Consider the following 23,203-nt stretch of genomic DNA (forward strand, 5'->3'; position numbering starts at 1 on the left):
CACTGCACACATTTATACTTAACAATTATCGAGTGAAACCACTTGATTATTCGCACGCTAATTGTGACGTGTAAAGGGCCTTTAGAATAGAGCGCTCTCTGCCAGAGGTCCCAATAGAATCAGGCAGGACTAGTTTACTACTTTAGGGTCCTTTTATTGGTATCACTAGCTTCCAAGGATTATTCTTCATGGCAAATAGTGTTGTGTACTCACAAGCTAATCAGGTGGGCAAGTTATATCCGCTGTTGACTACCTGTCCCAAACATCTTCACACGAAGCAGCTTTTTTATCTCTTCTATTTCTATATACTTTTCAATATGGGAAAAAACCAAACTTCTTTATAATGGTAAGTGAATGGCGGATGTACGCAACTGTACAGGTAGTTTTTGTTCGCTGCCAAATGTCTGTCTAAATTTAGTTTAATGGGGTTATCCTCCATTTTTTGAGAAATTTATTAAAAACCTCTCAAAATGTGATAAAACGTAAAAAGAACCCATACTCGCCTATTGATTATCTCAGGATAGGTCAGCATGTGTGAGAGTGGCCGAAGGGGTTACCCGTGGTATAGAATAGCAAGACCGCTGATGCTCCCTGCTCCTCCTCTTGTCCCTGCCATTGGCATCCGGTCTCCCTGCTGACGGACGATCTCCCTGCTGACAAGCTGCTGCAGCCAATGACCGTGCTCAACAATTCGTTCACTCTTCGTTCGTTGTTCATTTTATGCAGGCATTGAAATCATCGTTGGCTCTTTCAGTTTAAACAGCGCTCATTATGAAGTGAATGGGAATGACTGAACAATTTCTCCAATGAATGAGCCAAACATGTATCTGCTTGTATAAATGGGCTGCACAAGCGAACTCTGACGTCATTCGCTCAGTCAAACGATAAATGTTTGGCGTAAAGTGACCCTCAGAGGCCTCATATGCATACAGCTCTCTGCATTGTAGTTTATAGGACTTATGAAATGCCGTCCATTACCTCAACATTTATCAACTACAGTGGAGAGAGCATGCATTGTCTACTCCTCTCTGGTCCACTTTCAGTTCCCTCCACACACTCCATTCTTCAATTTATTATGGCATATATTTAGGGTTAACCATAAATGTCTCAGATGTGAATACCCTTGCATCCCTTAGATGGTTCAGTATGATAATTTGACCCTCAGACCAGAAAATGTTATGCAGCCCTGTTTTATAGCATGCGACACCCCTTAGACTGTCTTTTCATAAGTTGGACAATCCCTTTATGCGGCTGCCTTTTCGCATTCTAGATGCTACTAGCGCGCCTGTTCTAATCTGCCTAGTTGCAGAGTCTTGAAGACTTCTACCGTGCTGAATACAATGTATAACTCTGCTGTTTGATCTATCCTCAGACATAGTATTCCTTATGCCCGGTTTAGACGGAACTATTATCGAGTGCCCGAGGAATCTACAGTTCTCAGCGGGTCTAAATGGGCTGCCCAAGTTGGTGATGATGTCACCAGCTCGTTCCGACGCGCAACCAAGAATCGTGAGATTCTCCGCCCGTGTAGAAGGGCCATTAGTCTACCACTTACCTGTATGTCTGTGTAATCATCCCTAGCCGTCTGTCTTCCAGGTCCTGGAGATACAAATGACTCTTATGACTTGGAGGGTTGGGGTCTCGCTTGATGTTTCTTAATGTGAACAGCACATTAGGAATAATCTCTCTTAATGACTTGTGCATTAGGTATTGTGCCGGATAAATGAACTATCAGTTTCCAAGCTTTTTTTATGCAGTACTTAAAGTTACGCCTCATTGGTAATTAACCCCCTCTAGGCTGTCAGCTGCCTCTTCTTCTCATTCCGGTGGGATTGCACTAACTTAAGTCTACTTGTGAAGTGTATCCACACATACTATAAACTGAGTATGATAAGAGAGGATGATAAACTTGCTGTGCTTGCAGTACTTTGCACCAGCCATCTGAAGTGTCTGTGTTCTTTGTGAGTAGCTTGACAAAGCCCATTTACCGATGTCGCTGGAGATGTACTGCTGGCATCTGGCCTTTTGGGTTGTGGTGTTTAGCGTGAGCGTTGGCGATTGCGGCGTTCAAGTGCTCAGCTATCTCCATCCCTCCCATTGAAATGAATGGGCAGGTGGCACGTATGTATGAGCATATCTCAGTTCAGGTGGAGACCTTCACGACCTCTATGTTCGAGATGATTGGGGATACCAGCGGTTGGACTCCCACCAATCCTAACGTTATCTCCTGTCCTGTGGACTGAAGCCAAACTGAAACATATGGAAACTAAGTTGTTTTTTTTTTTCAGATCATTCAGAAATCAGATGAATCGGTCCAAACTATGAAAACATTAGTCCCCATTTGTATACATTTGGCATTGGTTTACATACGTTTTAACAAATCTGTTTTTAATGTACCTAAATTTTGTGTTTCCTTTTGAGCATGTGTAGAAGAAAAAAATGATTCACAAATGAAAGGCTTTTTGTTAGCATCTGTTCTCCATTGACAACACTGTAAAAAATAGTCCAGGAGGCTACTTTGTCAGGTTTTGGTTTTTTTTGGGATGGAAAGAAATAGCAGTGCAGCAGACCACGCTATTTCGGGGGTGGGGGGGAATTGAATCCTGATGGAGAGGACACAAGTTCAGACAAATTTAGTGCCCTAAAAGCCCACTGAAATCCCAGGAGAATTAAACGGAAGCGTTTATTTCTTTTTTTTTAAGTCCCGACGACCGAATGGAAACCACAAACAAATGTGAACAGAGTCCCATTTATTGTATGTAAGCCAGTAGAGGCCATATTGAAATATAGACCAATGTTTCTGCTTCCATTGTATTATATTCCTCAAAATGAGTCCACTAAGTGCTTTCAGGCAGCAAAGAAAGCAAGTTCAGCGGCATAGCTAGAGGTATAACCAGTAGAAGGGGGGAGATTGTGATCCCACTGCATAGAGCACTGAGCCCACCTCTGAAATACTGTATCCAGTGCTGGAGATCTCAGCTACAGAAAGACATTGATAAAATAGAATGAGGGGGACATTATGGAAACCTTTATATATGTTACAGGAGTTAAGAAGGGGAAAGGAGGACATGATGGAAACCTGCATTTATGTTACAGGAGGAAGAAGGGAGAGGGAGGACATGATGGAAACCTATATATATATATATATATATATATATATATATATATATATATATATATATATATATATATATATTACAGGAAGGGAAAGGAGGACATGATGGAAACCTGCATTTATGTTACAGGAGGAGAGAAGGGAGAGGGAGGACATGATGGAAACCTTTATATATATATATATATATATATATATTACTATTACAGGAAGGGAAAGGAGGACATGATGGAAACCTGCATTTATGTTACAGGAGGAGAGAAGGGAGAGGGGGACATGATGGGAAGCTTTTATATATGTTACAGGAGGAGAGAAGGGAGAGGGGGACAGGATGGAAACCTCTATATATATATATATATATATATATATATATATATATATTAATATTACAGGAAGGGAGCTGGAGGACATGATGGGAACTTTTACATATGTTACAGGAGGAAGAAGGGAGAGGAGGACATGATGGAAACCTTTATATATGTTATAGGAGGAGAGAAAAGAGAGGAGGACATGATGGGCACCATTATATATGTTACAGGAGGGAAGAAGAGAGAAGGGGGGCCATGATGGACACCTTTTATATATGTTACAGGAGGAGAGAGGAGAGACATGATAGAAATGCCTATATATGTTACAGGAGGAGAGAGAAGAGACATGATGGAAACACCTATATATGTTACAGGAGGAGAGAGAAGAGACATGATGGAAACACCTATATATGTTACAGGAGGAGAGAGAAGAGACATGATAGAAACGCCTATATATGTTACAGGAGGAGAGAAGGGAGAGGAGGACATGATGGAAACCTTTATATGTGTTACAGGAGGAGTGAAGGGAGAGCGGAGACATCCGCTACGATTAGAGGAAAGTAGGTTTCATCACCAACATAGAAGGGGATTCTTTACTGTAAGAGCAGTTAGACTGTGGAACTCTCTACCGGAGGAAGTGGTGATGGCAAAATCCATAGAGGCGTTTAAAAGGGGACTAGATGTCTTTCTGGAGAGGAAGGATATTACAGGATATAAATCTTAGGTTAATTGTTAATCCGGGTATACAGACAGTTAGGAACTATTAGGGGTTGATCCAGGGATTAGTCTGATTGCCATTAGGGAGTCGGGAAGGAATTTTTTCCCCCAAAAGGGCTAATTGGCTTCTGGCCTTGGGGTTTTTTGCCTTCCTCTGGATCAACTCAGTAGGATAGACAGGCTGGGCTAGATGGACATTGTCTTCATTCAGCCTTACATACTATGTTACTATGTTACATGTTGGAAACATCTATTTGTGGTAAACATATAACTAAGGTTCAGTAGGGAAATGTATTTATTAGGAAGCTGAACACTAGAACAAGGAGGCACAATCTGAGATTAGCTGGGGAAAAATGAGAAGCAACATCTCAGCAGGGAATTTTTTTTTTTTTACTAAAAGAGTAGTTGATGCTTGGAACAAACGTCTAGCAGATATGGTTGAAAAATCAACAATGAATGTAAACATGACTGGGATTAGCATAGATCTATCCTAAGAATAAATAAAAAGCAAGTAATATAAGGGCAGACTAAATGGACCAGGGGGTATTTTTCTACTGTCAATGTTCTATGTTTCTATGCAGCAAATATGACTCAATGGTAGAAAATGTGCCATATTTTGATTGATTCTCTCATCTCTACGTCAAACCATCACCCACTTTTGATGTATATCTGGCGCTGAGCTTCATTATGCACATGTAGGTCAGTCGTACATTTTGATTCAAGTATAAATACTGAAAGAGTGAGGATCTTGTGGTGGGGTGAGTGATACAGTAGCGTTCAAATTTGAAATTAAACCTCATTGGCAAATTTATGTAAGGTATTAAATAATGGTCTAGTTAGCTGCTTGTTAATACAGAAATCAATTTTTGCATTTGCACTTTTCAATTCATCTACTGAAAATATAGTAGCAATTTGTCTTATAAAATTCAGGATTAATGGCTCTACTAGCGGTTTTATAAGGTTTAATAGTAATATTGCTGCTGTAATTTCTTTCTCTTTTGCATAATTTTCTGCCTGCATTGGAGGAGTACTAAGAGACTAGAGAATATATAATATAAATGTACACTGAGTGGCCACTTTATTAGAGGCACTGGCCCTTTCATGGTTCACGCTTTCTGTATGGGAACTAGATACGGGGGTCAGCATAAAATCATATGAGCAAGTTTTACGTGGCTCAATTACACTGTGCATCCAAGCGAAAAGGGATCCTGTGGATGTAAACAACTCATTGGCGAAAGGGGTCAAAGGAGGATGTCAAGAATTGTTCTGAGAAACTGGTGGTGCAATTCTGGGTCTCCAACCAATGTGTACAAATGTACAACTCCTGATTCCTTAGCACAGCAAGTTCCAGTGTTATTGCTGAGAAGGAGAAAGGCGAATTTCTAGTGGGCAAAAGAGTGCAAAAATTGGATCACTGAACATAGCTGAATGCCCTAATTCTTCTGGTTTAGAAATGAATGCAGATGTCGTTTGTTGGCTCTATCTACTCTCCCTCTTAGTTCTCTGTATTAAGACTCGTTTGCACGCAAGGATGATCACTCAAAATTTGATCAAACTGCTGAGTGAGCGATAATCGTTACATGTAAACGTGGGCAGTTGTGCACTATTAGTTCCGTTGTCGTTCAGCGCTGGTTTTTAGCCAGCACAAAAACCATCAGCAATCTGCTCAGAATTCATTCCATTTGAATGCAGTTTGTTCAGTCTTTTCAGTGACAATGAGTACAGTATTTACTGATGCTGGGAGAATACAATGTACTGATTGTGTATGCAAGGGAGAAAGACAGTGGAATCTGCTGGCCAGATAATCTTTCGCACAAACACATGCCCAGCTGAGCCAACAGCAGCTACTGCCTTTACTTTAGCTAATGAGGGAAAATAGAGATGATTAGGTGTAAGTTATTTTATGCAAAAATTGAGTCAATTCCTTCAATCATTTGGCTGTTTTAAGTGATTATCTTTGCATGCTAAGGCCCATTTACACACACAGATAATGTTTCAAAAGATTGAAAGATCAGTGATCGTTTTGCATGAATTACTAATAGGCTTTAATTGCTATTAGTACTTTATCAGCTTCATTTGCATGCAAACAAGCTTCTGGGAGCTGTTGCAGAATTCAGCAGGAGGTCTGAGCTCTGTAATTAGTTGTATTGTTCAGCCATGGGCTGCTAAGAGAAAACAATGTAATCTTTAGCTCTCTGTGGAGAATTCAGCACCATGGACAGCAGATGCAGTGTGCTGTCCTATTTATCAGCTGTTTAGCTGGCAGGGCTCACAGCTGAGACAAAGCAATCATCTGTAATCGGCTCTTCCCCGCAGAACACAGCGTGCGGTCCTGCTTATCAGCTGTTCTGCCGAACAATGGTTTTCAAGCAGAACTGAAAACCATCGTTCAGCAGAAAACTGAAAGATGGGCAGATTTAGGCACAACGATTATCGCTCACAAGATGGCTTTTGAACGAATCTTGAGCGATAATCGTGTCTAAATGGGCCTTAAAAGGGCATTTAGTGATACCAGCAGAGAGAGGTAGGAGGTTGTATACAGCTGAGCAGAGTGAGGAAAGCATCCAAGTCTTCAGGGAGAGAAGCTCACACATGCTGTACTGTGTTAGAGTATAGATGGGAAGTAATGCAGATACAGTACATAGTCTGCGGGAGGAGGGGGATCCTACAGGCTGTATATCTGTGTAAAGGCTCACTTGAGCATATTTTAGTTCCAAATTACGCTCGTATTTTATATGCACAGATTAATCTGCATTGACTTGCTTCGGAGTATTCATACATGCATTTTTCATGCGCATGAGAAGGATCACATCATGTCCTGTTTTGGTCCGTATTGCGGACCAAAACTACCCATGCAATTCTACGGGAGCGTTAAAAATATGCAGTAAATATGCATGATCCATACGCATTTATGCAGAAAGGAAGGACAAATCTCCTGCACTTTCTTGCGTACTTGTAAATATGCAGGGATCACTGCATGTTTATGCTTGCAAAAACCCAAAACACACAGAGAATACACACCTTTCCATCACTTAAATATGCATTGTAATTACGTGACCGAATACACTGCACCTGTGTGAGTGAGCTGTAAGGAGGAAGGAGAGAACCCTCAGTAGACTCTGCAGGAGAAGGGATGGGGAAATCACACATTCTTCTGCATCAGTCAGTACAAAGGAGAGGAGATCCCACATTGGGTGTAGAAGGAGAAGTCTGTACAGGAATGAAGCTCTGCTGATGCATGAGACCTAGTGAAGGCAGCATAATCCTGGACACACACAGATCACATCCAGCATGTATTACTGGGAGGAACCAGAAAGGTAAAGGTCTGAAACTAGGAGCAGGTAGCTAACTGCATACCTGGGGGTCAGAAAATAAGAGATAAGGCTAGGGTTACATGACGACTTTGGCCACCACAGGGGTCGTGTGAACCAAGATCACAGAGTAGCTCTGTGAACTCCTAATCTGTTTGAAGTCAGTGAAGTTGCAGTGACCTGCAGATTGCAATATATTTATTAAGCTGTTTTTTTTTTTTTGTGATCTGCAGGTTATAGTCGCAGCTACTTGCAAGTTGCACCACGTCCTGCATTAACTCCTATTAGATTAGTTGATCCCAGAGCTACACTTCGATCTTTGCTTGCTCAACTGAAGTCATGGCCAAAGTCTCTGTGTAGCCTTATATTAGCCTCAAAGTTGCTGCTTAAATCTTGCAACTTTTTTTAACTCAATGTAACAAACCATCCTAAAAGTGAAAGTCACACTTTCTTGCCACCTGGATCAATTATTATGAAAGTTTGACTGATCGATCTGACAGTCTTGCTACTCCTAACATTTGGTGGGCAAAGAGGACAATTTGTGTTGGAGTGTCTAGAAAAGGATGAGACCCCCTGCACAATGATTTTAGCCTCAAATGGCCAAAAATAGAGATGGGTTACCATTAGAGATGAGTGAGCATACTCGCTAAGGGCAATTGCTCGAGCGAGCATTGCCCTTAGCGAGCACCTGCCCGCTTGAGAGACATGGTTCGGGTGCCGGCGCGGGGGAGCGGTGAGTTGTGGCAGTCAGCGCGGGGGAGAGAGAGCTCTCCCCCACAGCTCCCTGCCCGCCGCCGGCAGCCGAACCTCATCTCTCGAGCGGGCAGGTACTCGCTAAGGGCAATGCTCGCTCGAGCAATTGCCCTTAGCGAGTATGCTCGCTCATCACTAGTTACCGTACAAAGGCCACATTGTCCTGAATTTTATTTATTTATTTTTTTGGTAGAAGTTTTTAAGTGGTGTTTGTGAACTCTTCTTGAGCTGGAGGTCTAAAGATGGCGATCACATGTTTCTTGGTGAACATTCTAGTCCAGCAGACTACTAGCCCCGATTAGTCATGCAAATATCGACACAGAAGAAAACCTAGTAAAGCTCCTTTCAGCCCACATTACGGAGACCTGGCAAGTCCTCAATTTGCCAAATGTTCCCAATATTCAAATGGTCATAGAGAAGCATATAATATCAGCCTATTCTCATAGTTGATTATTTATTTCATCTTCTGCTTTTGTACATGACTCACCTATGGATTTTAAACCAAGATTTTGGGGGACTCATTAATATGGTTGGTTTTTCATTGCAGTACTGCAACATGGTCCTGGAGCAGCAGGGTAGTGGCCCTCTGATCGAACCTCTGCAAATCTATCCACGTGGTAAGCATCCTCCTACCTCAGCATGTAGCCACCCTTCTCTAGAACCACTACCGATTACTTCACATACAAACTATGACTACACACTAATGCTTTCATTCTGTTCTTTTGGTGGCATATTGCTGATTTAAATTTGCCAAGTCTGGCATATGTAGAATATGCTCACATGGTAAGTGAGCTAGTATTACCTTGGATAGCTATTTCTCTCTATCTGAAACTCCTGGCCCCTTTCTCCTCAGATGGTCATGTGATCTCTGTTCTGACCATCTCAGATCTACTTTTGGATATGCTGTCTGAAAGTAGTCAATTTCACAGCCTGAGTGATGCAGTTACATGAATCCTACCACAGAAACTTTCTAGAGGGGGACTCGGGCACTACTGTCACAGTTACTGATGATGATCACACAGCCTCTGTCACACAGTTGTAATAGAGGAGATCACAGCATATCCTCCTGACTGTATACGCATGGTATGTAGCTTATATTGGTGACTATAGCAGGTAATGATGATTAAACTGTCCCCTAGCAGGTAGAACAGTATAGCCTCCAGCTAATGCTGTGCTGATGCATCATTGGATAGGTTTGAAAGTGAAAGTAAAAAATTTAACTCTTGGGATGGTGCCTGATAATCAGAAAGGAATACAAAAAAGTTTGTACCAGCAGCACCAAATGATATCCCACACTGGGTCAGGCCACTGAATGCAACAGCCAGAAAAGGCGTTCAAACCAAACAACTCCTATAGGAGGTTCCTGGAAAAGAATAGAACTGGCAGCATCAGGGATGCAATAGAAAAATAATTTATTGCCCCATCACAACAGAAGCAGCAACGTTTTGGCCTTATGGCCGCCTTCAAGCTTGAAGAAAGGCATAAGGCCGAAACGTTGCTGCTTCTGTGGTGATGGGGCAATAAATTATTTTCTATTGCATCTCTGATGCTGCCAGTTCTATTCTTTTCCAATAGTTGGAAAGGGGGCTGCACTACATGGAAGTGGCTGCAATACATTTAGGAGACCTCCTAGAGTGTGTCAGGCAATTAGGTGAGGGGGACAGGGATGGAAAAATGTGTTTTCGCTGGTGTAACCCTTTTAAGAACTCACAAATTTTCGCATAAGTTATACTTGCACAACAATTTGCAACTTTTTGGCCCAGATGTTTCTAAAAGTTTGTAGTGATGGATTTACCAAGCTGGTGTAAAGTGTAGAGGAAATCTGCTCCTGCTCGTACCTGGGGTCAATTTACTGTCTAGCACAAAGAGCGAGCAGACCTGCGCCAAATGTATTAAGATGCTTTACATTGCCATTTTATACACAGGTCGATGTGGGTAAATTTCCCCTATAGTAAGCACTATCTGTTGGTGATTCGCCGTTGTCTGTCCACTAAACTAATATGATTGTGTTGTGGTTTTTTTGTTTTGTTTTCACATACATTACCAGATCGGTATTCAATTGAGGACATTCTTAGGACATTTTCTCGTAATTTTTTTTTTTTTTGCATTTACATTGCAATTACTTTTAGTCGTGTTTTCATTTACAGAAATCTGCCCACATAATTTTCCAATTTTAGATAAAGGGGGGGGATCTACATCGTGTAAAGACCAGAAACAAATGGGATATAAAAGTTCAGGAAGTTAATGCAAAAAATGACCAAATGGTCCTACCGGCCCATCTGCTTATTGACCCAATTATTAACTTCTAGCATTTCTCATGCAGAATCTGAAACTAAGGTCCGTAAAAACTTGTATGGATATGGGTCCTGGAGAGAAGGCAAGTTTTTCCCTTTTCATGTGGTCAGGTTGCCTACCCCATAGCAGGCTTGGGGAGTTAGCTCTTCTAATAGTGATTCTTAGTGGAGTATTTTGTCAGAGTTGCAAAAATTAGCTTTTAAATATAAATCCGAAAATCCATCAGCATGTGTCAGACCTACACAGTTAGCACATCCGGCCGTCTGCTTTGTGTCTATGGTGGTGGGGAGCTTATTTATTCATCCTTTGTGTTACAAATTCAGATTCAAGATGAGGGTTAACCTTTTGATGCCCTCTTTATTATTGGACGTTACTGGTTGATCACACATGATGGATAGTAACTAACTGATTCTCTGTATATATGAAGCCTTAAGGGCCATTCAGTCGTCCAAAGCCATCACAAAGTGTGACAGATCATCAATGAAACTGATGCACTCAGCCTTGAAACAACATCTAGATCATTTTTTCCAGATCATTTCTTGTAGGATACTTGGAAATGTTGGGAAGGAAACGATGCGTTCTCTCCCTTTAGCTACCATTGTGGCCATCATTTCAGCTCGACAGTTGTCGCCTAGTTTTCCCAGACTCCTGACCAGTTCATAGAATAGAATGGTAGAGTTGGAAGGGATGTCCAGGGTCATCGGGTCCAAGATATCTTTTCAGAATTCGGCAGAATTGCTATTCAGGAGACCTGAGAAAGCTGGGTGACAACCTTCATGGAAATTGTGATGATGAATATGTTGGTTGTTGCTCAGCTGTGCATCATGTTAGGGAGAAGTGTTCTTCAGTGACTTGAAGGGAAAGAATCCTCTTCTGACGAAGGCCTCATGTCCACGTGCGGATCAGATTTCACATGCTGATTTCCGCAACGGAAGACCTGCGGACACCATTTGCATGAGATCACGGATGTAATGGTTTTTCTGTGCGGATATATGCGGACGCACTGTGGATCATCCGCATGGGAAAAAATTTGGAACCCCACCTCCTAGCCTTTTCTGCACTTCCCTAAGGCCTCATGTCCACGGGAGGGTCAAATTCCGTGCAGGGAATCCTGCATGGAATTCAGCCATGCCCGTGGCCCGTTAGCCCTATTTACCTGTATTTCCCTGGCAGCAGGATCCCCAGCTTCTGCGTGGATCCCTCCACTTCCGGGTTCACTGTACTGCACATGGTCCTCATGGCTTGTTGTCGGACAAGCGCAGAATAGTTGGGGTTGTTTTGTTTCCCCCCAAATCTCCTGCTTTCCCACAGGATCCGCTGCACTTTTGCGGTGTCAGCTTCAGGTGTGCCACGGATCAGATGGATTCCATTGACTTCAGTGGAAGCCATCCCTATGGGATCCACAGAAAAATGGAGCATGCTTAAATTCAGTTCCTGACGCCAATGCTTCCCTATGGGCACTTTGAATTGTGGGTGACCCATGTGGATTCCGCAAATCAAATCCGCCCATGGACATTGGGCCTTACTGAGGTAGTCATTCACAACTTCTGATCAAAGGGCTTTTCTACTTGTACAGATACGCATTGTTGCACTGTAGCATCATAACTTTGTATCTGAGCTGATATTCATGAAATTACGAATCCACAAGACGTATCATGCCAGCGCTATCTGGTGGATTTTCATTAGGGTGGTTTCACACTCTACGCATTTTTCCAAAATGTGTACAGATTTTGATGCAGTTTTTTGGGCCAATGCTAGAAGTGGATGCAGCAGAAAGAATTGTAAGTCCATCCTTTTATATTTCCCATTCCTTTTGCATCCACTTCTGACTTCGATTCAAAAAAGCTGCATGAAAAACGTTTTTCTGCAAAGTGTGTGAAACAGTCCGAATGCAGATTTTTGCACAAGGGGCTTATTTGAGTTAATCAGCGAATTTGGCTCGAAGAGGACATATATTATATATTGGTTATATATTTCTACTTCTGATCTTTATATAGCACCAACCTATTCTAAAACTCTGTACAAATATCAGGGCCTACTTATTAAACTTGTATGCCATATTTCTGGCATACAATAGTAGAGAATTATGGTGCATGAACTTTTTATGCTAGCCTTCAGCACTTTTCTAAAAGTAAGCGGGGCCAGGCAAAAAGGGTACAAGCCTGTCCGCTGTACTATAATTTACATCAAAACCGGATGTAACTTTTAGTTAAACTCTATGGCAGTTTATAGCTGGTGTAGATATCAGTCTGGCACACAAAGGTGACAAATGTATTAAGAGGCTCGCGCACTTACACTGGCACAAACTTTACTTAGATCGGCTTATGAAATGCTGGTCCATTGCCTTCATTAACATCAGTCCCTATCCTAAGCGGGGCTCGCAATCTAATTCTGAAAACACGCACACTATCAGTATGTAGTATTTTGGAGTGTAGGAGGAAACCCATGTAAAAACGGGGAAAGCATCTAAACTGCATGCTAGGTTGCATTAGAAAACTGGATCCCGCTGCTACAAAGCAACAGCGCTAAAGCGGTAGGTTTAGATAGAAGTTTGACTTTATTTCCCAAAGTTTTGGGGAGCTATATATGACTTCCACAGTCCTAATGAATTGGGTGGCTGAGTAGGGCAGCTGAAGGGGAGCGCTGTCAATCTGTAGGTCTACCTGTGAACTATACAAAGATGTGACTCTAGACTGTCCATGGTCTGCTGCCAGCTTCCACTACTAGAAACTTTTTACATTATGTAGATTCCTACTAAAGTTTACCTATCTTACTGCTATAAGGCTGGACTGACACAGTCGTATGCATGTTGCATATAATTCACATCCCATTCACATGAAGGCAGTATTTCAATCCCATTCACATGCAGTGTAAGATATGCGCCAGATTATAGCATGCTACTTATTCCACACTGCGACCGAAATCGGACCCAATCAACAGGTAAATCGTGTTAAGACTCGGCACAGAGAGATACAGTATGTGTTGACCAATTCTTTTTAATTTCACACATGCAAATCCATGGTCTGCAGTGGTGGGACTTGGACCACCTCACACCTTCCTAGCTTGCTCTTTTTTTTGCTTATTCACAAAGTGCATTTGCCCCAGCATCACGCCTGGGAAACGCTTCTACACGCAGTCTGCTGCACGAGAAGTAGGAGAAGCGCTGCACCTGTTCCCTGCCGCATGCCTGCCCGCACTCCAACATTACTCCACATCTTGCTGCGTTGCACAAAGGCTTATTGATGTGTGCAGTAATTATAGAGTGCGTGACGATTGTTAATAGCTGGGGCACAGCATACTCTCCCCTGACACAGCAGGGGTTAAATATGCATTCCACCGAGACAGAGCAGGGGGCAAAAATGTAATTCTTTACTTCAAGACAATCAATCAAAATTGACAGTGACTTTAACAACAATTTGTGGCGTGCCGGGGACGTGGAAAAGGAGCAGCCTGCGCTGTGTGAGCCGAGACCTGTGAGCGCGTTCCTATTCATAATAATCATCTTTATTTGTCATGTAGTATTGACAGGCAGCGCATGTTGTGCGAATACGGAACTGCAGAACCGCGAGACTCTAAGCGCTGCTGAGTAATGCGGACCAAATAAAAGAACATTTTCCATCTAATATTTAAAAAACAGTGTAAATTCTGTACGGCTGTTGCATTACTTCTAGCTGGTCTCAAGAACGTTGGGTGGTCGCCTATATGGCTGCCGTGGATGAGCTTGTGAAAAGGGGTTGTTTCCTGCTTCTCCGGTCTCTTGTATGGTATATCTGACCACTTATACAGTGATAGATCCTTTGATTTAGTATCGCTGCGTAAATCAGTCAGGTTTATATCTCAGGACCCTGGGAAAGCTTGGTGAATGCCCTTTTATGATGGGTTCAGGGGTTCTGTGACTGAATCCCCAAATGGAAGCAAACTGGGCCATTCACTTCTATTGTGAGCGGACGGCTCTTTGTTTTCATTTCTTTTTTTTACAACGTTCTCGTTTGCTTCTGTTCTATTTGGAATGCAGAGTAACGTAGTTGACCGCTCCACTTTATACGCCACGGGAAACTTATAAAACAGACACCAAAGAGGTGTCCGCTTCACAATAGCAGTGAATGGCCCCGCTTTGTTCTAGTTTGGGGATTCTGTCAGTGCTAAACCCCACCTGAGCGTATCACACATCATGTACAATATTGCTGTGTGAAGGCTCCCTTAGGCACACTAGTATTTTTATTCCATGTGCCGTCCAATTAAGGGCTCCTTCACACTGGTGAGGGCGATATGGGGCCGTGATTCACGTTCCGATATCGCACTTTCCACTATATGAAAGCTCCGTGGATGGGAGGCATTTTCATATAAAAACTGCCTCGCATCACTGCGGGGGGAGTCCCTTCATCGCCGCTGGCGAAGAAGGGATTCCCCTGTTGCGGCTGTCACAGCTGCAGCAGAGGACTGTGAGTTCTCCCATTGCTTTCAACCCATTGAGAAGAATGGGCGCTATCGCAAAACATAGGACATGCTGCTATTTTATTTTTTTCGCTCAACATCGTGTGAAACAATTGAAAATCACTGGTTTTGTAATTCTGTGTTTTTACTCACTCTCGCGTCGCGTGAAAATCGGTGTGAACGCCCCCTAAAAAGAAAAAAAAACAGACTACACTTGGATAGCATACAGCCCCATATTAGTTGTAACCCTTCAGTGTTTTAGACTGACACACAGATTATGTGAAAACATTCATGGCATTCACTATGCTGATGTGATTTGAGGACGAGACTCGCCCATTCAAGTCAACTCAGAAAGATGGACAGCACACAGATGCCATCCATGTGCTGTTTTTTTCTTAAAGGGCTACTCCCGCAAAAACACATTTCCCATCCCTGCCCCCCTCACCTGATTGCCTGTCACACTCTGGATGTCTCCTATGTATATTGCAGTCACTTTCATGCTGTGCAGCCTCCGGTCTGGTGCTTATCAGGCATTTGTAGATTTCTCCCTATTTTCTTTTTAAATGGTCTGTGCTATCAATGCCATGATGCATCACATGACCAGCTAGAGCCAGTACCATCTCTGCTGCAAGGAGGAAAGTGTAAACATCATTGCTCTGTATACTCACCTAAACAAGCTACCGATCTTAAGTATATAGTCAGGAGGCTGAACAGTCTTGTCCTTCATTATAAGTGATAGGCGTGCCTGTGTTTCCTCTGAAGAGCTCGTGTGGTAGGTACATCACAGGAATTATGGGACTGAAAAACTAACTTTTTGAGAGGAACATAATTCCAAATTAATCTCGGGTGGTCCGAATAAGATCACATGGCCTGACTGAGGAGATGGAGGCCATAAAGTTTGAGAAGAAAGGAATAACTAACCAAGGTAATAATAGCTAACTTAAATATACTGTGGGGGGGGGGGGGGTTTACACAATGAATGAAAAGTAAAGTTTCACCAGATTGACTCGTTAAGAGATTCGGAAGAATTAGAACAGTTTTAAGGGTTTTTTTGGCCGTGAAAAACGGGTGGCATACAGGAGTAATAGGAAAAAAAATAAAACGGACACGGACCGCAAACTGACACCACACGGATGCAAAAGCGCTGGTGTCTGTTGCAGACATAGCCCAGACATTTTCTTTAATACTGGTGTGCCTTAGTCTCAGTTCATACTTAGATTTTACTATTGCCAACTCCATTGTCCTATCCTCCTGCAAAGGGATGGAGACCAGAGGGGTTGCATTTCACAATTAAGTCTGGTTCTGTTTTGGTACGGTTTCTGTCTTATTAGATGAAACCCTGAATGAAAGATTTAAATGTGGACCGAGCCAAAGTCCGGGCTCACACGAATGGGTGGGATTCTACATGCGGATTTTCGCAGTGGAAGACCTGCGATACATTGCAGAAATTAATTGCGAACTGTTGCAGAAGATCGCAGATGCGAGTGGTTTTCTACGTGTATGGGCAGCATATCTTCATTGTGGAAAAAAGTTCACAAATAGGGAAAGAACACCAGAAACTAGTAGAACATTCCTCAGGTGATATTCTCCCTCTCTTGGAACTCGCGTATCCATTGACTTCAATGGAGGCCGCCCGTGCGAAATCTGCGCTGAAACATGCTGCGATTTTTGTTCCACTTAAGGAATTTGCAATTTGTACCCGCAAGTGTGAAGAAAAATTCGAAAATACATGCCCTTCAATGCCTGTGGTTTACTGCGGATTGCGAAATCTACAATTCAAATCTTTTCGTGTGAGACCCGCCCCCTTAGAGTTGCTGCTCAGCTTTCCCGGAAAGAGAGAGATGTGTTACTTAAAAACAAGTTGCACCAAAAACCTTTTGTGGGGAACTTTATTTTACAAAAAAAAAAAATTCTTAAAGGGGTTATGTGGTCTGGATACCCCTTTTAGGGAATTATCTGGATGGATGTGCAGCTTTCAGGACCCTCATTTATAAGCAGGAGTGGCCAGCAACTGTATAGAGCGTCTTGCACTCTGGAGGACAGTCCATCAATGTGCAGTGTGTAATACTTCATTTGCCCAGTGGTGGCACTGTGAGAGAATTGCTAGCTTTCTCTACAGATCAGTGGGAGAGTTTTAGCTTAGGATCCATCTTATGGGGTTGATTGCCTTCCTCTGGATCAACATTGGGGGGTTCTAGGCTGAACTATATGGATATGTCTTTTTCTCAGCCTTCCACTCTATATTACTATCGTCAACCGCTTATCATTGGGGACGCTGTTAACAAAAATGTGACTGTTGAAACTCAATAACCCCTTCAATCAGTATCTTATTGCCTATTAGACTTTTCACGGTGAGTGCAAAAAAATGGTAATATGAAAAGGTTTTGTAAAAGCCTCCTTATAGCGCAAATGTAGTGTCTACGCTTTATGACTTGTCCCAAAGGGTATAAAAATCAATAATATATATTCTTACTTTGTGTTATTACCAAGAGGCCCATAGACTAAAGCTGGCTGGCTTCCAGTAAAGATTTAAGCCAACTTGGACAGCAATGCAGTAAATTTTGTGCTATGGTGTGTTATTTTAGGATTTAAAGGGGAGATCAATTCTTTCCCATTTTCACTTGTAGTTTAGATAGTTATATGGGAGAAAAAGTCAAGTCTTTAAAGTGGGTTTTTCCCATCAGATGAAGCAATGACCTATTACTTAGATCTGTCTTCACTTTCTGATTTGTAGGGACCACACACCTTTTCCATGCACAGTGCTGATGTCCTCCAAATGCGGTGAGGAAAAAGTGCCGCACCCTTAGGCCATTGTCACATGAACCTATTACGGGGGCATGTTTGCTCCTGTATTGCAGGTCCCAGACTAAGCTTGGGTCCACTGACCTGAGTTTTCACCATCCCAGGGATCTAGGATGCTCTGAGTTTGGGGCAGTAAGCCAGAACCGCTAATCCATAATACGCTCGTGTGAGAGAGGCCTTATGGGTGGTTACCCACGTTTTACTGACTCTTGTTAGCCTAGTTATGAAGATATCAGAGCAAGACCTGTATTATTGCACAGCTTGCCATTCAGTGGTACAGGGAAGCTGAATAAGGGTCTGTTGGTATTTCCGTTCTTCCGTTCCATTTTGGAGCAGAAGATTGGAAATAAACAGCTGCCTGATCTTGCAAAATGATGGAACCAAGCGGTGCCTTATGGAAAATAAGAATATAAAGGTGCTCATTCACCAGGGAAAATGGTGTAATATCAATCTGTATGGAAGCCAAACCCAATCAGTATGTGATGCCGGATGGTGTCACACAATAGTCCAAATTGGCCTTTTGGAAAGAGGAAAACCACAATGGGAGGGACTCTGGTATCCGCCGATGCACAGAAGAGCTGCCAACTCCAACAAACACCAAAGTGGCAATAGAGACCAAAAGAAGGATCAAGCAATGGGATAAGCTAAATCCAAAGCTCAAGTACATACAGTATGTATTAAAAGCCATTACTCCTATAGTGGGGATAAGTTCAGATGGAAACTTTAAGATGTGTTTCATCTAGATATGTAAGTTGCAACATGTAATATTTAGTTTTTTCTCCTGAGAAAGGGGGGGGTTTTGGAAGTCCGAAACACGTTGGGCCTCTATGTATATGCTCTACATCTGCTAATAAAAACAAATTCATCCGCTTGGGACAGTTTCGGTTCACCCATATTAGGACAGCTGTACCTACCTGGAACATGGGGGTAGGGTAAGTTCAGCTAGTACTAAACCCATCCCCACTATGTGAGTAATTTATGTTTTTAATACAATACATATATACACATGTACCTAGGCTTTGGATTTTGGTTATTCAACTGAGCGTTCGTTCTTTTCTTCATTTGATTGACTATAATGGGTCCAATCCAGAAGTTCTGTCTTTTTTTTTTTTTCAGGAAAAAATAGCGCAGCGTGCAGCCCCTTTTTTTTTTCTTCTGGCGTTTATGATTGAAGTCGTCTTTTTTTTTTTTTTTTGTTTGTTTGTTTGTTTTTTTTCGTTATCTCTCAGACCGATAGTCGACTTTAGAAAAATCGCTGTATGTCCTGTTTTTGGGCAATTTGTCTCCAAGAAACGCGTATTAACTTCTATGGGAGTGTTAAAAAAAAAATTTAAAAAAAAGCGCATTGCAATTACATATCAAGTAATTTTCATACGAGTGCAATGTGTAATGTTTTTTTTTTCTACTGAATGTTACTATGGGGAGCATGTAAAAAAAGAAACAAGTGCAGAACAGGTGTGTGAAAATAGCATGATCGCATGGAAAACGGTCAGTACACTCACCTGTGTGAACACAGCCTCAGGGCTCGTTCACACCTACGTTTGCTATTTCCATTTACGGTAAATTCCATCCTTCTGATCCATTTTTGGAGCCGCACAATGGAATTCTAACTGAAATGAGCGTTTCCGGTTTCTCCATATTGATTTTAATGGGTTTTCAAACAAAACGGAATGATTTTTGTTTGATTCTGTTCTGGTTCCTTTTTTTTTTTTTTAAACTGGAACAAGTAGCGCAGTCTGCAGTGCCATTCTATAAAAAAAACCAAACGGAACCATAACTGAACATAATCAAAATGAAAAACATTTCCTTTGTCGAAAACCCATTAAAATCAATAGGGTAAAAAAAAGGCAAAAAACGGAAATGCTCATTTCCCTTTTGAATTTTGTTTTTCTGCTCCAAATAATGGATCAGCTAGATGGAACTTGCATAGCCATCACAGGTGGGAAGGAGCCCTTTATTTAGGTTACGCCAAGATTTTGTATTGAGGTTTTCTCTGAATGCTTCCAGTCTAGGGGTCACTATTATTTATAACCGCATATGCCTACATGTCACAATTCCAATATGATTGCAATATGCTGGGCCGCTGTCTGAGCCCAGGATGGATATTAGGAGCATTTAATAAGACGCCCTGCGCTGACAGGCAGCACGTGGAGAGCATCCTGGATATTAATATGAATAGTCAGTTCTTCCTATTGCAAGGAATTCCCAGTATCACAGCACCTGCTCCAGAATGTGGAATTAAGGGCAGCATACAATCAGTTTTAGCTTACACTGTGTGTGTGTGTTTTTTTTTATTATGTGTTTTAAGCAGAAATTAGAATTTAGATGAGCCGGTGTCAGGAGGGTGTGTGATTTCACAGAAAGGATCCAGCCTTCTGGGACTTCTCTCTCTGCTCGGAGAGCCTCTCTTCAATCATTCCTCGCTGCTAATTTTGGTGTCACTCTCATTTCTTTTTAAACGATTCATTTCAAAGGAAGAAGGGGGGGGGGGGGATTGTAAATGGCCCCGATGTGATCTACAATTTAGTCTATTACTGTTGCAGCCTGCAAGCCTCCCGGGAAGCGGAACATACATGGCCTCAAGGTAGGAATTTCAATAATTGTTTCAGTAAAGTTGGATGGATTTGAAATGCTGTGTTCCACTTATTGAAACGTCAAAAAAAGGAAGAAAAAAAAATCTGTACCTTCAACATTGCTGACAAGCAGGACTTACATTTACTAGCAGGAACTGTGGCTGTGAGTACAGGACGGATCGGAACCTTGCGTTGCGTCGTTTTACTTGGCGTTAACCCCTTGATGGCTTGCACAGCTTAAGTCCAATTTTTTTAAATTTTTTTACATTCTTTCTTTTTAAAAATTACGAAAACTACAAGAAGAGATTATTGAGAAGCGATGGAAATTGAAGCACAAATGTTCTGCACGTTTTATTTTATTTTTTTTTATATATAGCGCATACATATTCCGCAGCGTTTGTAAACCGCAATGGGGATAAGGGCAATCCCCTCTTCAATCTAAATTCCAAAATTAACCTATTCATAGGTTTTTGGAGTGTGAGAGAAAACGATGTGCCCAGAGGAAACCCATATAAACTCCATGTGGATATTACCCATGATGCAGCGCTGCAAGGCAACAACAGTCTTGCCCAACTGAGCTACCGTTTTCATGATAAATTGGACTCATGGTGGTGCTGTTCTCTAAAAAAGTAAAATTAGAAAATTAAATATAAAAAAAAATTCAAGTGTTTTATATATATTTATTTTTATTTATTATATATATAATCATGATATGAAAAATGTGTATGAGATGCACAAAATCTGCTGTGGGATAGAAAAAAAGATTACACTGTCAAACATTGTATCACAAAAGGTTTTTTTTTCTTAGAGCTGATTATATTATGCTGCTTATCTCAGGATAACTCAAGAGAGAGTAAAAAGGCTGGAAAGGACACCTCTGTATAGCGTGTGTGCTTATAGATAATGTGACTTATTTCCTACCACTGTAGGTGATCTCATTAACTTTTAACTTACACTGTACCTGTACAGAGAACATTAGTTGTCATTGTATGAAGCAGGCTAAAGAGCCGAGCCCATGCCATACTAGGCGGGTGTCAGCTGTCTTTGGCTATCTCCAATCGCGGCTGGTAAGCTTTTAAATGCTGCTGTCAATACGGATAGCGACATGTAAGTGTCCCGATCGGGACTGAGATGTCCTGATCTCTCCACCTACGATGAGACTGTGGGGTATCATGGCAACCTGAGATCTTATGAAGGCCCCCAGGACTGCATGAATGCTTGCCTGTTAAACCATGCCTGTGGCACATCTTAATAGGATGCTTATCAGAATACTGTAGAATGCAATTCTATAGTATTGCATTATGCTGTATGATCGATCAAATCTCACGTTTAAGTCCTCTATGGAGATTTAAAAAAAGTAGAAATAAGTACAATCAATTTAAGGAAAATTAAAAATATAAAAGTTACCCAGTTTTTGCATTTAAAAAATGGTATTGCTGTGTCTGTAAAAGTCCAGTTTACTACAATATCACATTATTAATCCTGCATGGTTAATGCTATCAGAAAAAGAGGACACCATGCCAAAATTGCACTTTTTTTTGGGCACCATATCTCCAAGAAATTTTTTTTTATAAAAAGCTGTGTGTATCCCAAAACCACTAGCCACCTTGAAAGAATGAGTCCTCACACAACTTCAATCACGGAAAAGTAAAATTATGGGGGTCAAAAAATGCCAATACAGTAAACTTAAAAATTTTTTTTTTTCTTTTTTTCAATAGTACTATTAAAAAAAACAAACACAAGAACTGGATAAATTTTAATATTGATGTGATCCTACTGACCAACAGAATAAATATGTTGTGAGTGCCATAAAAACAGCTAACCCCCCAAAAATGGCGCCACCCCCCCCCCCCCCCCCCAGTTTGCCCCACTTAGGCCGGTGGAACACGAACAGGTCAAATTTCGCATTGCAGGAGCCCGCAGCAGAATCTGTCCCTGACCGCGGCCGGCGACCCTGCGTACCTGAATTCTTCTGTACTGCGAATGGCAGCGGCTGCTTGCCATGATTCATGTGCAGTACAGATTTTTAATTAAAAAAAATAATCAGTGTTTTTCCCGTGCCCTCACTAGTCAAAGACACTGGTAGCTGTGACCTATCCCAAACGTCAATTGCGGACGGGCCGCAGGTTGTACGGCTTTCATTGATTTCAATGGCGGCTGTCCGTGCAAAATAGAGCATAATTTGTTTTTTGGGGTTTTTTTTCCCCTCCGCTTGTGGAAATCGCAATTTGTTTCAGTGAGTGTTTAGGAAAAAATGATTTTTGCATAGCATGTTCTGAACGGCATTTGCTGCAGATCCTCTGTGCGGGCGCCAACCGCAGATTTTGCAATGCAAATCCATTCATGTGCCACCAGCCTTAGAAATGTATTGAAGTTTTCCAGTCATTATATGGTACGTTAAAGGGTAACAATGGGAAATACAGCTTGTTTTCCAAAGGAAATAAAAACAAGCCCTCATGTAGCGACGTTACGGAAAAAATATGATGGAAAATGGTCAGGAAAAACTGAAAAAAAATTGTGGGCTGTAGCACTAAGGGGTTAATCCTAATAAAACAAACTTTTCAAATATAGAGAACAGGTCTCCCACCGGTGTCCTCTTTAAGAATGAACTGTTTTAAAATGTTGTGTTTCTTAGTTTTCTTTCTTGAATCATTTTGGTATTTTTCGGGTTTTTTTTTTTTCTTTTTTTTTCTCTTTTTGTTTGTTTTTTTCATTCTTGTTTTACGCTTTTCTTGGAGATCAGCCAAATATTTTTTTATTTTCCCCGTCCCCGGTGGCAGGAGTAATCCCTATAAAGTGTGTTGAAACGATACCTATGTGGGATGTGAGTAGCAGACATTCTCAGGTATCCAGCAGAGCCCTGCAAGCATTGCAAATTTTTAATCACAGTTTGATTCA

The 23,203-nt window shown here is 41.6% G+C and overlaps 1 protein-coding gene across 1 annotated transcript in view; it reads left to right on the forward strand.

Annotated features, from left to right (window-relative positions):
• Window positions 1-23,203, forward strand: part of MAP2K5 (mitogen-activated protein kinase kinase 5) — a 138,595-nt gene that overhangs the window by 10,560 nt on the left and 104,832 nt on the right. Inside the window, exons 4-5 of the mRNA XM_066592936.1 lie at window positions 8,749-8,818; window positions 20,276-20,316. Coding sequence (XP_066449033.1) covers window positions 8,749-8,818; window positions 20,276-20,316 — 111 coding nt within the window. The remainder of the gene's footprint in view (window positions 1-8,748; window positions 8,819-20,275; window positions 20,317-23,203) is intronic.

This window comes from Eleutherodactylus coqui, chromosome 2, assembly GCF_035609145.1.
Source record: "Eleutherodactylus coqui strain aEleCoq1 chromosome 2, aEleCoq1.hap1, whole genome shotgun sequence".
Lineage (NCBI taxonomy): Eukaryota > Metazoa > Chordata > Amphibia > Anura > Eleutherodactylidae > Eleutherodactylus > Eleutherodactylus coqui.